The sequence below is a fragment of the Rattus rattus genome, chromosome 9 (genome assembly GCF_011064425.1).
Source record: "Rattus rattus isolate New Zealand chromosome 9, Rrattus_CSIRO_v1, whole genome shotgun sequence".
Classification (NCBI taxonomy): Eukaryota; Metazoa; Chordata; class Mammalia; order Rodentia; family Muridae; genus Rattus; species Rattus rattus.
In genome coordinates, this window is record NC_046162.1 from 80,263,875 (window position 1) to 80,279,733 (window position 15,859).

The following is a 15,859-nucleotide window of genomic DNA, read 5'->3' on the forward strand; positions in this document are numbered from 1 at the left end:
AGCAAATTATTCTCTATTTAAGAGCACTGTCCAACAGAAATGTAAAGGCCACTTATGAACTGTTAAATTTTGTAGTAGCAGAAAGAAATAATAAAATTAAATATATTTAACCTATTACATTCAAAATATTTTGGCATGCAACAGTATTAAAATTTTATTCATGAGATATTTTATCCTTTTGCACTGTATCATCGCAATAATATTTGCACTTTTAGGACATCTTTATTATATTGAATTTTGATCGGAAATACTGAATCTATCTTTAAATATAATAAAATTTATGTGAAAATATAGATTCACATGCCCAAATTTCTCTAAACTTTAAAAACATTTCTTATAACGGAGTTAAGTAACAAAATTTCTTAATATATGTATCCATTCTCACAAAACTAAGTTTTTTAGAATACGTTATCTTTTCATGGCTACATTTATTTAAAGATATTCAATATTTCTTTTCAGGGAAAGTATATACACTGATCATAGCCCTCAACAGCATCAGCCACAAAATGTATTTCAATATCATTTTAATTTTGAAGCCAATTGGTTTTAACACTTATCAATAACTGTGTTTTACTTTTTGATACAATGACAAAAATATAAACCAGTTATTGCTATATTGTTAGAAATTTCAGTGGCATTTCAAGTTCTTACTGTTTTCACACTTCATAAATCATATTTTCCTTTAAAAGTTTAATGCGAATTAGTTCATTCATATGCAGTGCGATATTAATGAGAAAAATGTAAATTGCACCATTGTTTTATTGTTGATTACTGTATGATGAGGCTGAAACTGCGCCCATAGCAGTTTTTACACAGCGAGCATCAGAAAGCTAAGCACAAGTTGGTAGGGCTGTTACCATATGTATGTATCTTATGGTGTAATGAAATAATAAAACTCTTGTTTTAAAAACATCAATAAATTCAATGTCTTGCTCTAACAAAGCTGGAATACCATCTGCTATAATACAACTTGTTTTTCATTATCTAGCAGAAATTTTTCTTTTAGACATCTATTCTAAACATTCGAGGCTTTTTCCGGCTAAAAACTAACATTTCATCAAAATTCGGAAGTTTTTTCAGTTAAAAGTTCATGAAATCTCAGAATTTTTTTTTTTTACATCCCTTACCTGAAACTGTAGAAATGCAATTTTTTTGCATATTTAATTATGTTGATGACTTACATTGAAAGAGGGGTTTCCAAGATGTGTGGGACTTTGTGACATAATTAAAGAACTTCGTTTATATTTGCAAAATAGTTTTTCTATCATCTTATCATAACGGAAATTACCAGCTCAGTTTGAGGATGACTTCCTACTGTGTGGAAACCAGAGCTGTTCCTCAGCTACCCTGGCTGCAAGTGTGGGGCATTTACTTCTGAGTTAACCACTCAGCCCACTGGCTCTTGACCGATTCTTAACAGAAAACTTTCTAGCAAATTCACTGTACACTTACAACATGTCTCACTATTGTTCAGTTTGTCTATGTTGAGAAAAATACTGCACTTCGAGTGTCTTTGTAAAATGTACACACGTCATCTCTTTCCTATCCTGGTCATATTGCTAGTCGATTTATTTTTTATCCTTAGAATATCCTAATTTTATTCCTCTTAATATTTGATGTATTCTGCACTTTCCTCCATGTGACGTCTCCACCCCTAACTCCCACCGCAGCACCTCCTTTACCCTCAAACTTGTCACCCCATCTCAGTGTCCTCTCCTGGTTTTCTTTCCTTCTTTTCTCCGTTTTTATGACCTGAGCCCAGTTAGTGCTGACTGCATGCTTGGTGGGTATGGGGTCCTGCACCTGCCGATGACCGCACTCTTGAAGAGTAATGACGTCACCTCCCTCAGCAGCCATCAGTTGCCAATAACTCCTTAGCTAGACATAGGCCCCATCCCCCCCTTCCTCATCCATGCCAAGAGTGCTACTGGCTGCCTTGATCTTCTGCAGTCTTTGCACAGGGAGCCATAGCTGCCCCGTGAGTGCAGTGGCCGTGGAGTATGCTGAAGACGGCATTTCCCAGCTCTCTTTGCCCTCCTTCAGCTCTTAAATTCACTGTGCTCCTCTTCAGTGGGTATTTCCTGAGTCTTAAGGGGTTAATACAGATCCTCTGTTTAAGGCTCTATAGTGGCTGTATTCACTGGAAAAGGTAGTTTGTCTAACAAGGTTCAAAGCAGCGCTAGCCTGTGCGTTTGAAACAAATGTTTAGCAGCGGGGTTGGGGTTTAGCTCAGTGGTAGAGCGCTTGCCTAGCAAGTACAAGGCCCTGGGTACGGTTCTCAGCCCTGGAGGGAAAAACAAAAAGACAAAATAACAAAACACCATAAATAAAAGGAAATACATTTAAGAAAATATTTAGCAGCAGTTTGACACAGTGTCCATTTAACAAAACAGAGTTAGTTCCCTCTAAGGCATTTGGCCTCCCCAGCCATGGATTTTGGCTTGGTTCGGGTTTTTTTGGTTTGTTTGGTTGGTTTTTTTTTTGTTTGTTTGTTTTTTGTTTTGTTTTGGTTTTTTTTTGGTATTTTGTTTAGTTTTCCCAAATTTACATGAATTCCTCCTGTCCAGTGGTCTCACATGCAATCATATAGCAGGTGGCTGTGCCCATAACACTCATGCTCCTGTCGTAGCGGTAGGCATCCTGCCTGGCAGGTGGGTACTGTAGCATTCATGGTCCACTAGGCAGTTCCATTGGTACTCCTCTCTCAGCTACCTCACAGTACCTTTCAGCACTGTGAATGTTCACCCACAGGGAGGAGTATCTAGATTAGTTTCAGCTTAGTTTCTCTGTGTCCTGCACCCAAAGGGTGTTGTGTCTTCATCGGAGGCAACTTACAAGCTCGATATGTTAGACAAGCAAGAACAATGGCAACAGCATGTGTTGTTTGGGGCGGGGGCTTCTGCGGTCTCTGACCGATAATTCATAGGGGAAGATCCTTCGTTAACTCTTTGCAGGACTTTACCTTACTCTAAAATGTTGGACCAATCCTAAAAAGCATCATGATTTCCCCTTTCAAAGGTGCTTTAGCTGTTTTAAATCATGGAAGCTCACTTACCTTTAGCGTAACGACCTAAAAGGAAAGCAATGAGTATCCATAGGACCAGGGGGATGATGGGTAAACAGGAAGGGAAAGGGAGGGAAGACCCTAAAGAACAAACTGAAGCATCAGCATCCTTTTCAGCCCCTTGTTTTTCTTCAACCAGGGATTGCCATGAGACTTCTATTCTTGGTCCTGTATTTTTTTTTTTTTTAATATTTCATGCCCGAAAGAATAGCCCAGCCCTGCTGTTTAAAAATGACAACGACGCTTTCCCATGAAGTTATTATAGCTGTCACTTTCTTTTCCTTCAAGTTCTAACAACTTCTGACACGTAGGAACCGTTCCTGTAGCATCTCTCTTTGATCAACAACTTTGTCAAAACCACCCTCACACTCAAGTTGTTTTAAAATTGTCTTCTAAGGTAGTGTTATGACCCCAGGCAACAGGGAATTGGTGACTACTCTAGAGCCAAAATACCTAGCTTGTCTGAACCAGTCCTTGCTCTGATGGAATATGGGGAATTGTTTACTTGGCAGCTTGACTAGGGTCAGATGAGTCCAGTTGTAGTTGCCTCGCCTGTGCAAAGCTTGTGCTGAAGACTTCAGCAGGGCATGAAACGGTGATGAAACAGCAGGATTCTCTGGCACGGGCCTTGTCACCGTGCACTGTTCTCAGCTCTGTCCTGCTTTGTAGGTGAAGCAAGACAGACAGCTTTGAAAACAAGTCAGGTATCTCTAAGACAAACCCTAGTTACAGTCCCACTTCTGGGGATTGTGTCTCCTTTTGGTTTGAAAGAAACAATGACACCTCTAATTTTTATGTTTGGGTGGCCTCTAGATCTCTAATTCATTTTTGGCAATTTGAATGCCTAATAGTTTTCTAGAGCAATGCTAGTAATTATTCTGAAATACCATCTCATCATGAGGGGGAAAAAGTAAAACACATACATTTGTTAAACGAATCCTTTCTATTCCAAAAGAATGCTGTTGTAAAACGGTCCCCATGTCAGCATGGTAACTTTTGCTTCCCATTAAAATCCTTTTACAGAAAGATGCCCCCATGCTGGCCTTTTGAGGCCACCGTCCCCTCCTTCCATCTACCCTCCTCATGCCTGACACCCAGTAATCTATTGTTGAACTCAATTTTTGTCATTTGAAAAGACACACAAATGGAACCGTACAGCAAGCTGCATTTTGTAATGATCTATTTTAATCCAGCTTATTCCCCCTGGATTGTCATATCGACCTACAGGTTGTTCGTTTTCGTTGATGAGAACATTATAAAACTAATTCTCCCTAAAGAAGATTGGTGGATTGTTCCAGTGTTGCCTTTCTTGTTGTGATATTCTACTATTAGCATGCGCAATGTAACCATTGGCTGAGATTTGATGGACGCAAGCTTTTTAAAACAAACGAAAGTACTGTGAGAATCATTATAAAGCACTTACAATGTTAGACAACAGTGTGATTAAAGAAGCTTATGGGACAAATATAGTTGGGCTTATTTTTTAGCATTAATTCTTGTGTGTGTGTGTGTGTGTGTGTGTGTGTGTGTGTGTGTGTGTGTGTGTGTGTGTGTGATAAGAAAATTACTTCTCTCTTCTCTACCATTAGACTCTGCCCTCGAAACTGCCCAGGGTAAGGAAAGCTTACCTGAAAAGGGAGCAGGAAGCCTGGCTTCCCAGAGCTCCAGCCACCGTTCCTGTTTGTGTAGACATCATTTGTACTTAGTGATTCACTGGAAGAGCATGCTGCACTCTAAGCAAGCTTTAGCAAACTCAAGTGTTTCTATAGCTACGATATGGTTGCTTTATCTCCCCAGAGTTTCCTGTGCTGGAAGCCTGGTATTCAGGGAAAAGATATAAACATGTGATAGAACCATTAAAAAGTAGAACGACCCTTAGATCACGGGTCAGACCCCTGAATGTTCTTATGGGACCTTTGCCTCTCTGTGCAAATTCATGAAAACCAATCACACACACCCCCATTTCACTTGCCGGTCCCCTGTGATGTGACACGCCCAAGTGACCTCATCCATCATCTTCATGCTGTCGGGACTTCGAACATACAACACCAACAACTAACTAACCCTTTCTTTACAAGTTATCCCACTCAGGTATTTCATAGCAGAGATGGCTAATGTAACTGTCTGTTTCAGAGGTTCTATTCCCAAATACTTATTGCTCATTTCATATAGAAAAGACCTTAGTATCATAAGGATTCCAAGAGACATTTTTGTCTTTTCTGTATTATAAACTTGTTTTGTGTTGACTTAATTAGACACCATTTTCACTGTTGGGGAATTTAGAAGGAAAGTGATGGTATTCTTCATAGAGACCTGCAGTTAGTTTCTTTATACCATTTCCTATAGGAAGGTTTCACTATGAGGAACTCCTAAAGATGGGGTTCTATACCGTGCATATAGGGAGCACCTTTTAGGTTACACTTTAGACGTCTGTGTAGATGCCAAACATTTTTTTTAATGTTGGAGCAATATATAATAGTTGGACTGACAAACGAGAACATTTGATCCAAGGAGGAAGTAGTGATAAGGCGGCTGATTCTATAAACGTCTTATCTTGGCAGTTCGCTGTGTGAGAAGTACTCTGAGTGCTCCTACAGTCGTATCGGACTCATGACATTGGAGTAATGATTTATTCACAAAACGTTGAAGAGTTAAAAACAAGTCTCTTCTGGTCATGTCTGATCCCACAAAAGTATTGTTTAAAAATACGCATTGGTTTATTGTCTTCTTACGTTATATATGAAGAGATTGCCTATGCCTGAGTTCCAGAATAACTAGAGAGCTACATCACAGCTCTTGAGTATTAAAGGCATGGGTGCTCACTTAAAGTGCATGCAGCATTCTAAGCGAGCTTTAGCAACCCCAAGTGTTGCCATGGCTACAATACAGTTGCGGTATATCCCCCAGAGGTCTCTGGGTTGGAAGCCCAGTGTTCAGGGTAAAGATTTAAACGACTGATAGAACCACTAAAGAGTAGAATGACCCTTAGGTCACAGGGCCTGCTCGTGGACGCTCCTGTGCGACCCTTCTTCTCCATGCTTTTGTTCCTTCTCACACATGCGTAGTCTCACACACTCGCTGGTATGGCAGGATGACACGACTGACTTCTCCACACAGCCCTTGTCTTACTAGCATCTCCTCTCTTCCCTTCTCTCATGCGCTTCATCCCATTTCCCCACATTAGAATATAAGATCTCTTTACACAGTAGACAGTGACTCTATTTCTCACAACCCTAAGGTTGTGAGATATTTAACTTGTATAAAAATCCCTTCTCTCACTTAGTAAACACTAAAAGTTTTGTGCGGTCAATTTGATCTTACTTTTTTCTTTTTAAGATCTGTGAAAATGTTTATTCCTGGCCATATTTCAGATGCGTGTTTACCCAGATCCCCACCTCGTCTCTATTTAATGCTGAAAGTATCCATCAGCATATGGTACAAAGTGAGAATATACACTTTCTTTCTCCCAAATGGTTTGCTGTAGCAACCACTCGTTTTTATGGTATAACCCTTAGTTATAGACTCAATTCTTTCATAGCCTAAGGTCTGTTTTGGCCATTCAGTCTTTACAGTACTTTCTCAATAATTAAATGTTGGGTTAGTGATTATTTTGTTTACCGCTTAGACTAAAATCAGATGTTATATCATTTATATATGCATTACAACCTTAGGCCATATCCTACACTGGGCCTCCTACTCTTCCTGAACTTCAAGATCTTAGACAAAATGACCCCCCACGCCACACATACCGTCTAGTATGACTTGTATTCCAGTTAAACCCCGCAGGGTTAATTTGAAAGAAGTGCACTTCCCTTAATGATGGAGCCCCTTAAGCCCTAACGTTTGGAAGGATCACCATGAATGTCTAAGATAAAGCCACTGTGCTGCATTGCATCTATTAAACAGGTTTAAATGCCGACCATGAAGGCTTCCGGACTTCCATGGTCTGCACTGCCCATAGCCACATTGATGTCTGCAGTCTGCCTCCATGGTCCTACTGCAGCTGTGGCCAGGCTTCGTGTCCTGTCCTGTCACCAGACACCGTGTGGGGGCTCGTGATGTGTCCTCCCACTGATGGTGAAGAACAAGGAGGCTAGCTACTTTTGCTGGGATATTGATGACTGCAGATGCACAGTTGAGAGGGAGGGACATGGAAGGCTTCTGTGACAGCCCCTACCCCCACTTCAGAACACCAGCCCCCACAAGAAAAAAAAAGGAACAGCCTAGACAGGAAGCCACCAAAGAGAACGCTTAAAAAGTGTGATGGAGATTCTGAAGTGTAGATCTGCACAGTCGATGGCTTCTGGTGGGGGCAGGAAGGGAAGGATTCAGCTCTAAGGGGCAAGCCTCCGAGTTAGACTGTGGTTAAGTGAGTCTACAGATAACGCAAATTGGACTTGTGGACTTGTTCTTTTTTTTTTAAGATTTCTTTATTTATTTTATGTATGTGAATACACTGTTGCTGTCTTCAGACACACCAGAAGAGGGCATTGGATTACAGATGGTTGTGAGCCACCATGTGGTTGCTGGGAATTAAACTCAGGACCTCTGGAAGAGCAGTCAGTGCTCTTAACCGCTGAGCCATCTCTCCAGCCCCCAGACTTGGTTTTTCTTTTCTTTTTTATTTTTACTTTTAGGGGAGGACACAAGGGTAGGGGGCAGACAGGAAAGGACTAGGAAGTGAGTGATTTGGGCTCATGATATGACCTTCCCAAAGAATCAATAAAAATGTTATGTTGGGAAGAAAAAAGCATAACAAGACATTAATTGACTAATTAGTTTATTTTAGACTGAAGTCCAGATGTGAAGTGACTGATTAAATGGCAAGAATATTTTTATTTACCGGTATCATGTGGTCTATGCATAAGTGATGTGTATGTGAATATAAGCTAATATATATATTAATATATAATATATACTACATATATATATATATAAGCACACACATGTTCAGGGTTAAACCATTCTGATTAAAACATGGTTAAATATAGTTTAAACTATTAATATTTAATTATAAAAGTATCATATCTTACACCTTATCTGAGTGGTATACTTAGGTACTTTTCCTAGACAGGAAACTGCTCTTTTTTTTTTTTTTTTCTTTTTTTCGGAGCTGGGGACCGAACCCAGGGCCTTGCGCTTGCTAGGCAAGTGCTCTACCGCTGAGCTAAATCCCCAACCCCTGGAAACTGCTCTTTATGAAGGAGATTGGAAATTGTTTCTTGGATTTCTTTTTCGGTGCTCAGAGGCAGAAACGAGTTTTACACCTGTTAGAGTGAGGCAGCTGCAGGTAACGAAGCTGACAACCCCTGGGAAGGCTAATTAGAGCCACTTCTAATATAATTGTCCTAATTCTCCTCCAGAAAGTTTAAGCGATTTTCCTCTTTGCTAGTGAAGATTTTACTTTTTCATATAAACTAAACTTTGTTTTCTGACCTAACAGATTATCCATCCTGCACACTTTACGAAAGTGTTGCTATGTACATTGTAAACTAAGGATTTTGTGGGTCTGGAAAGAACCTTTTAAGATTGTATCACCCTTGACAGTGTTCACTGTATTAACACATGTTGAAAAGGAAATATAAATAACTATTTGTAACTTGGAAATCCTTAATGCAAAAATAACATAATTGTCAAACACTGAAGTGTAACTTTTTTCAACTTTGGTATTTGCTTCATTTTATCTAGATTTTATATAATCCCATTTGCTTGATAAATGCCATAAAATGAATTTTAAAAATGTTATGAAGGTGTGTACGGGCACAGGTGTGAATCTTTGTGTGTTATCATTGAAGAGAGTTGAACATACTAAAGCTACATGCTAACTCAGAACCGGGCAGTGGAGAGCTTGGTAGAGAGCAGCGAAGTTGGGAAAGGGAGGATGCATCTTACTGTGGACCACACTGGTTACTTAAGGTGGAACCTGACCGATGTCTGAAGTAATCTGACCCTTCAGAAATGTGGAGAGCACACTGCTGTGACCGTCACAGTAGGCAGTCACAGGAGGCATTGTGGTCCTGTATCTGCTGAGATGATACAAGAGGAAGTAAGAAATGACTGCACATTACATTATAAAGATTTCAGTGTTTAGTGATGGTTACCTGAGGTGGTACAGTCATTAGACCTGGATTACCCATGAAGACAGGAAAGAAAAGTGGGTCATAAAGACAGGTAATAAGTTTCTGTGAGCTGGCCTTGGTCTTTCATGCCTCTAGTCCTAGCATTGGGGAGACTGAAGCAGGAGGATCAATTCCCGTTTAAGATTGGCCTGTGTTACATGCGTTTCAAATCCAGCTTGAGTTGGTTACACAGCAAAAGGGTTTCTCCAAAAACTGTTTTGTGAATTTCAAGTCTTCCCTAAATTCCTTCACGATTATTGGGTGTGTTGTCTGTTCATTCATGAATATATCTGCAAAGCGCTTTGAAAATCATCCTTTCAGACAGCTAAAAATTAATTCAGAAACACGGATTAGATGGGCCGTAACTTGCTTTTAAACAATTCTCATTCAACAGCCTTCTTCCTGCAGTAAGCCGTAATCTTTTCTCTTGAAAACTGTAAATAGGACCTAAGACTGAGAAAGGTTTTCCAGTGAGCAAATGTCGGAAGCTGATAAGAGAAGCATTCTTGGGGCTCGGTAGCATAAATTACTAAGACATATCTTCTTGCAATCTGCTGTTTTCTCCTGTCAAGCACTGACATTTGAAAGATTTACTGATTAGCGTATAAATTACAGAGCTGGTAAGTGGTGTGGACTTCTAGGCTAATTGCATGTTTGCAACTCCAATTGATGCTTCTCCTACCGTGGGGAACTACAAGTGCGTACACTTAGAAGATAGTTTCATGTAATTTCTTTCTATCGTCAAAAAAGACATGTGTAAGTTACATTTCCAAACAGCTGATATTGCCAGCTGAGTGCCTCAACAGAGCCCTTAATAAATGATCTAGTCCAGCGTGTAATGGCAGAAATGATATGTGTATTTTTCCAGAATATTCTGTGACAAGAAACAAAAGGAAAACACTGCTAGCAAGGATATATTAATAGCTTCTTTAACCTTCTTATGAGAGTTATTTTGGGCTTATAATTGCTAGAGCCCACTACACAGATGAACAAACCAAGTCTTAGAGAATTAATAGGCAGAAAATGGGAGAAGAATCTCATAACTAGGCAGAAAATGGTGGCGGGGGGAGGATCTCACATCTGTGATACTGACCTAGCCGGGACCCATCCGCAACCTGTTCTTTTGTACTATGTACCTGTCTTTTGGTTTTTGTTCTGGATCATGTTACTTTGGGTGTAAACGCTGCGTGTATGAAACAGTACAGTGGCCTTTATCTGACCTACAGCGCTGTCATAGTACAATGTGACTCAGCCCAAGGTAGTGTCTGCAGCCTACAGAAATTTTTCATCAGCTCAAATTGTTGTCAATGAACAACTTGGCCTTATCTTTCCTAAAGATTCGTGGCAAAACTGCTGGGAGGGAAACCTTTTTTTTTTTTTTCCAAAGAGGCACTGTGGACCCAACATCTTTTGTCACTGTTGCCCCTGGAAAATGTCTGATTGAACTGCACATTTCAGATTTCCTTCTACTGGGTTTGCCTATTCTACATTATATCTAGAAGCGTGTTTCAGCTGCTCTTTCCTGTTGCGCTATTATGTCTCTGTTTTCCCTTTAGAATCTACCTCTGTAATCTGAACTAACCTCATCCACATACGAGGCACCTGCGCAAATGAGGGCTGTATTTGTGGTGGTTGGGATTTCGGGGTTCAGTGAGGTCCTGAGAGAATTATCGATAAAATGTTACTGACAGGGAGGTTCTGCAGTTCTTCATTGGAAGACAGTCTGGGAGGCAAAGAGAGAATGGGTCGTTGTGAACTTCTCCTCTAAATCCTGCCCTCCGCTGTTATCTTTCTTTTACTGCCTCCCAGAAAGGCACCATTCCAAAGCACTAATCCTTTAAGCAGCCATTCAGCGGGAACTGGGGTAGAACTCTGCCGAGGGGTCACATTCGCCAGCCTGACAGTTAGACATTTACAAAAGGAACAGTGTGACTTTATCCTGCATCAACCCCTCTGCAGCTCTCACCACCCGGACGCATTTCACACTGTATTACCGGCTCAGCACTAGGACCGCGGCGTAAAGCCCGTCCTGGCTCTTCATTTAATTAACCAGCGTTCTTTGAACAAAAATAAAAGTGCTGTTTTTATAGAGGAATAAAAGCAGCACAAAGTGAGTGTGAAGAGGGCAAATCATCAAATCAGTGGTTCTCACTGCGGCTGCGCAGACTGACTGCCCTTCCTCTCGCTCTGAGGCTCCCCCCCCATTGGGAGGAAAATGGAGAGCAGGGCGCTGGCCTCAGATGTGCTGCGGGAGAGTCTCTTGATATCACCACATCCTAAGCTAGTTCAGGGCTGAGGCTGGTGACAACTGGTAGCTAAAAGGATATTTTGTAACATTTTCTGTAGTTGACCAAACAGTATGGGCGAGTAGTCAAGAAAACTCTGTTAACTGAGGTTCTGAACTCATTTGAACTACCCGAGTTCAATTCCCAGCCCTGCCACTTACAAATGGGTTTGTTTCGTAAGCTTCTGATCTTTGGTTCCCTGTCTTTGATGTGAGGATGATAACAGACTTACCTCATACCGCAGTATGCCGTCAGCTGACTTGACAGCCTTTGGAACAAGGCTGGTATTGTTAGTTCCAAAGGTGGGAGGAGAAAGACCACTGACCCAAATCGTCATGGCCAAATTAATTAAAGCAAGCTTTATTATTTCTGTACACAGACTGCTTCTTCCTAAGGTGAGGTTTGAGAAGTAAACATTGGATATGAGGAAAACGGGATGTACAGCTCTGGGGCTGTGGGCTTCCAAATGGGGGATTTGGCAGCAAAATGGGTGAGGTTACATAACATATCCCAGACCAGAAGTCTAACAAGTAGGTCTAAGGACTGTGGACATAACAGTCCTCACGACTGGGCAACCCTTCTGAAGCAAAGGTGTGGTTGCAAGGTGCTTGTGAATGTTTTGAAAGGCATGATTGCTGTTCCTGGAGCAGACCGTACAGAACCAGGTTTAGTTAAGGTTACAGTGGGGCATAGCCTCATCCTTGAGAAACTTATTTTACCATAAACGGGAGTGAACCTAATTAGTCTCTACTCTAAGGTGGCCGCGAAGCCTAAGGTGGAGGCAGGCTGGTTCTTCAGTGTGCACTCAGTCTGGAGTGAGGATGACCGAGGGGTGTCATTGTAACTTTCCTGGTCCCCTGGGCTGGACTGACAGGTCTGTACATTAGGTAGATCCTTCCTTGTCTCCCATATTCTTGTTTCTAACGGCACCCTTACAGGGTCAGACAAGCATTTTCAGAGAGAGGGAATACAGTTCTTCCAGTGACAGATACAGAAGGAAGCTGACTCCTCAAACCACTCCATTTTACACCCTGCTGACAGGCTTACATTTTTAAATTAGTCCGATTTATTCGTTGTTTATATCTTTTTCCCACTGTGCTGGGTATCTAATTGAGGGCTTTTGCACACTGACCCCAGCCCTCGGGCCTTTTTCTAAAGCACTCTCTCAGATTGAAGTCTTCCAGTGTTCTGGATTCAAGAGCCTTTCCCATGATTCCATTTCTCTCAGAACCTGGCCCTTTCTCTTTCTCTCCCCAGCTTCTTCTAAAACCAACCAACCAACCAAAAACCTATTCCCCAATAGGATCCCTCTACCCCATTCAAATTCCACCCGGTGCCCTTTCTTCTGTGCTGTGCTCCCTCTAGCCTGTTCACGCTGTTGTTTTGTTTTCTGGTTTTTCTTCTTTGTTTTGTTTTTATTTTAGCCAACACTCCTTCCTCCGTTTATCCACATCACACCCATGCAGAACAGATGAAGTATTATTTACCTGCTTGACTTACACTTAGAGCATATTCTGTGGTTGTCTCTATAAAGTAGATGCTAGCTTCGTGGTGGTGAGCTAGCCTGTTGCCCTACTCAAGTGAGCTCCAACTGCTTCATCTACTGTCCCTTCTACAACCACCCTGGCCAACCAGTTAGCTTTCCCCAGTCTCTTCCTCCTCTTTTGCTCCCGTCTGTGTCCTTCCCCATAGTCTGTTCTTAACTGAGTGGGGAAATGCACCCTCTTAAAACTTACGCAAGTTCATATCACTTCTCTGCTCAAAGCCCTCCAATCACTCTGCGGGAAACCTCAAATGGTCTGTGGCTGTTCATAAGATCTGCCTTTCCAACCCTCCCTGTCTCCACACTCATTCCTGTTACCCTCTCTGCCCTGGTATCCTACTACCACTATCTTTCCCACACTGCTCACTGCTTCTACCTCACTGACTGCCTTGATATTCTCCAAAGATGCAAAGCCAGTCCAGTCCCGGGACCTTTGCACATATGCCCTTTTCGCTCACAAAGCCTCTCTTGAGGAATCATGGCATGGCCCCTTCTGTGGGTCTCTAGTGCTTGTCTTCTCCATGGGATCAGAGCTGTAAGCCTAAGCTACTGTCTATCTCTCTAAACTAGAATGTAGATTTTGAACAGTAAGAGTTTTCTGTGTACACTGTTCATGCATATCCCAGAAATCGACATATGATATAGTTACTGGGTGCTGAATGAAAACAGACTCTTGAGAATGTGCCCACACCCTTCCTTCTCTCAGTACGTCATGCTCCAACAAGGGCAAGTGCTCCGTAACAGCTTCAAGAACATTAAAATAGCCACAGTTTAATATTAGCCATGGCAATTGGAGCAGAAAGTTCCATTACAGAGAAGAGAGATCCCGCACCCTCTAAAGAAATGCTTCACGCTGTAACAGTTGCCATGTTAAATTATATGGTGTCCCAAGAGACTGTGACCCAGCACCAAGGCACATTTTGAGAAAGCAAATGGCTTTTGCCACTGTAACATTACAAGGTAAAAGGTGTAGCTAGTGTTTGGAACTATTTTTTGTTTGATTCTGTCATCCAAAGACAGTAAAACAATGAAAGGACATCCTTAATATTGAAGTCAAGCAGCCCTGGGCCCAGGTGTAGGCTTCTACCTGCCCTTCATCAGCTCGTCTATTCTCTGGGTCTCTGGCTGCTTATATAAAAATGGCTTTTTAATGCTTTTCTCCAGATGTTATTCCAAAACTTGAATGAGCAAAGACAGATGAAGCATATAATGTGTATTTAGTAATTGTCTCTTGAACACTGCATCCAACAGATGAACAATTAAATATTATGCTCCTACCAAAGCAAGAAGCAACAGTCTGATGTCTAGGAGGAAAGCTTTGCGGCCGCCTTGGTTCACCAGGAACCCCTGGAGCAGCTCTCGGCAGCATCCGAGGTCATTGCTTGGCCTTCTGAAAACGTCAGCCCTGCCATCTCTGAGTTGTTTCTGCAGCTCCTTTTGTCTTTAGAATCTGTTCCTATTTGTCTAGTTTTGATTGTCAGTTTCCTTTAACTGTCCTTCATTTTTACAGAAATGCTTCTAGGTGTGTAACGCTAAACACTCATCCAGAATCTTTATACAGGAAAAATTTCTATGCAGAAAAAAAAATTCAGGAAAGCAACCAAAGGGTTCCCATCATGAAATGGCATGCTTATTAGTTTTTAGGTGGGCGAGAGAGGAATGGACAGGTTAAGCGTTGGAATTGTGACTACCCAAATGAGAAAAATATTCCTGTCGACTGCAGAAGTATGGTTTGCATTTGCTTCTCTTTACATCCACTTTCAACTCCTTAGGAAGCCAAAGCCGTAGCCGAGGAAACACGAGCTCTGCGAAGCCGGATTCATCTTGCCGAAGCTGCACAGAGGCAGGCACGTGGGATGGAAATGGATTATGAAGAGGTGATCCGTCTGCTAGAGGCTGAGGTCTCAGAACTAAAGGCCCGGCTCGCTGATTATTCTGACCAAAATAAAGTAAGCAAACAGCCCTCTCTAGTTACCATGGTTTCCCAGCCGCTGCCGTGTATCCTGTTTTCATTTTCTTTCATCTGCACGTCCTAACTAGGTCAGTGTTTGTCTTCTATATTCAATGATAGGATGTTGTGTCGTGAAGAGGGTGGCATGGAAGTCGTGAGCCTGCCTTTATCCAAAGAGCTTTGAGATGGAAAAGCACAGGCCCCGAATTAATTGGGTCATTGGTCAACATTGTTCCATTCAGCCATTCAGGCCTGGAACCACTTAACATTTAATTGATGGCACAGGTTTTCTCTTTCTGTTTTTGAGCTTGCTAATTTGTTTTGTGGCAATGGAAGGAGGAGATTTGAGGGATGAGTTTTGCTCTTTGATTAGAGAACTTGGGGCAGTATGCAAGTTTATGAAGTTTTGCACAAGACCTAGGATGACTAATGAGAAATCCCAAGTTTGAATTTATGTTTTAATTTCTTTCAACATAAAGAATACCAAACTGGGCTCCTCTAGGAGGGCTCTCAGTTGCAATACAAAATACTAAGCAGCTTCAGGAAGCAGGCTGAACATCTCTACGTGTCAGTTGTCCACAGTGTACCTTCCATCGTTAGTCAGGACCTGCCTTCAAAAACCATGGTGTGTGTGTGTGTGTGTGTGTGTGTGTGTGTGTGTGTGTGTGTGTGTGTGTGTGTGTGTGTGTGTGTGGGTGTGGCTGTGTGTGTGTGTGTGTAAGTGTGTCTGCGTGTGTCTGTATATTGTGTATTATATCACTGAAGGTATAAACTAAAATAAATTGAAGCAGATAATTTATAGCTTTATAGAAATTCCTCAGTTATAAGTAATTCTACCTCTAACCCATTCTGCCTTCAAGAGAATACAAAACAAATTTGAGCTATGAATGTTTCAAC

At 41.5% G+C, this 15,859-nt stretch overlaps 1 protein-coding gene across 1 annotated transcript in view; it reads left to right on the forward strand.

Annotated features, from left to right (window-relative positions):
• The window catches only part of Stxbp4 (syntaxin binding protein 4), a 127,349-nt gene that overhangs the window by 49,799 nt on the left and 61,691 nt on the right, over positions 1 to 15,859 (forward strand). Inside the window, exon 11 of the mRNA XM_032914218.1 lies at positions 14,784 to 14,960. Coding sequence (XP_032770109.1) covers positions 14,784 to 14,960 — 177 coding nt within the window. The remainder of the gene's footprint in view (positions 1 to 14,783; positions 14,961 to 15,859) is intronic.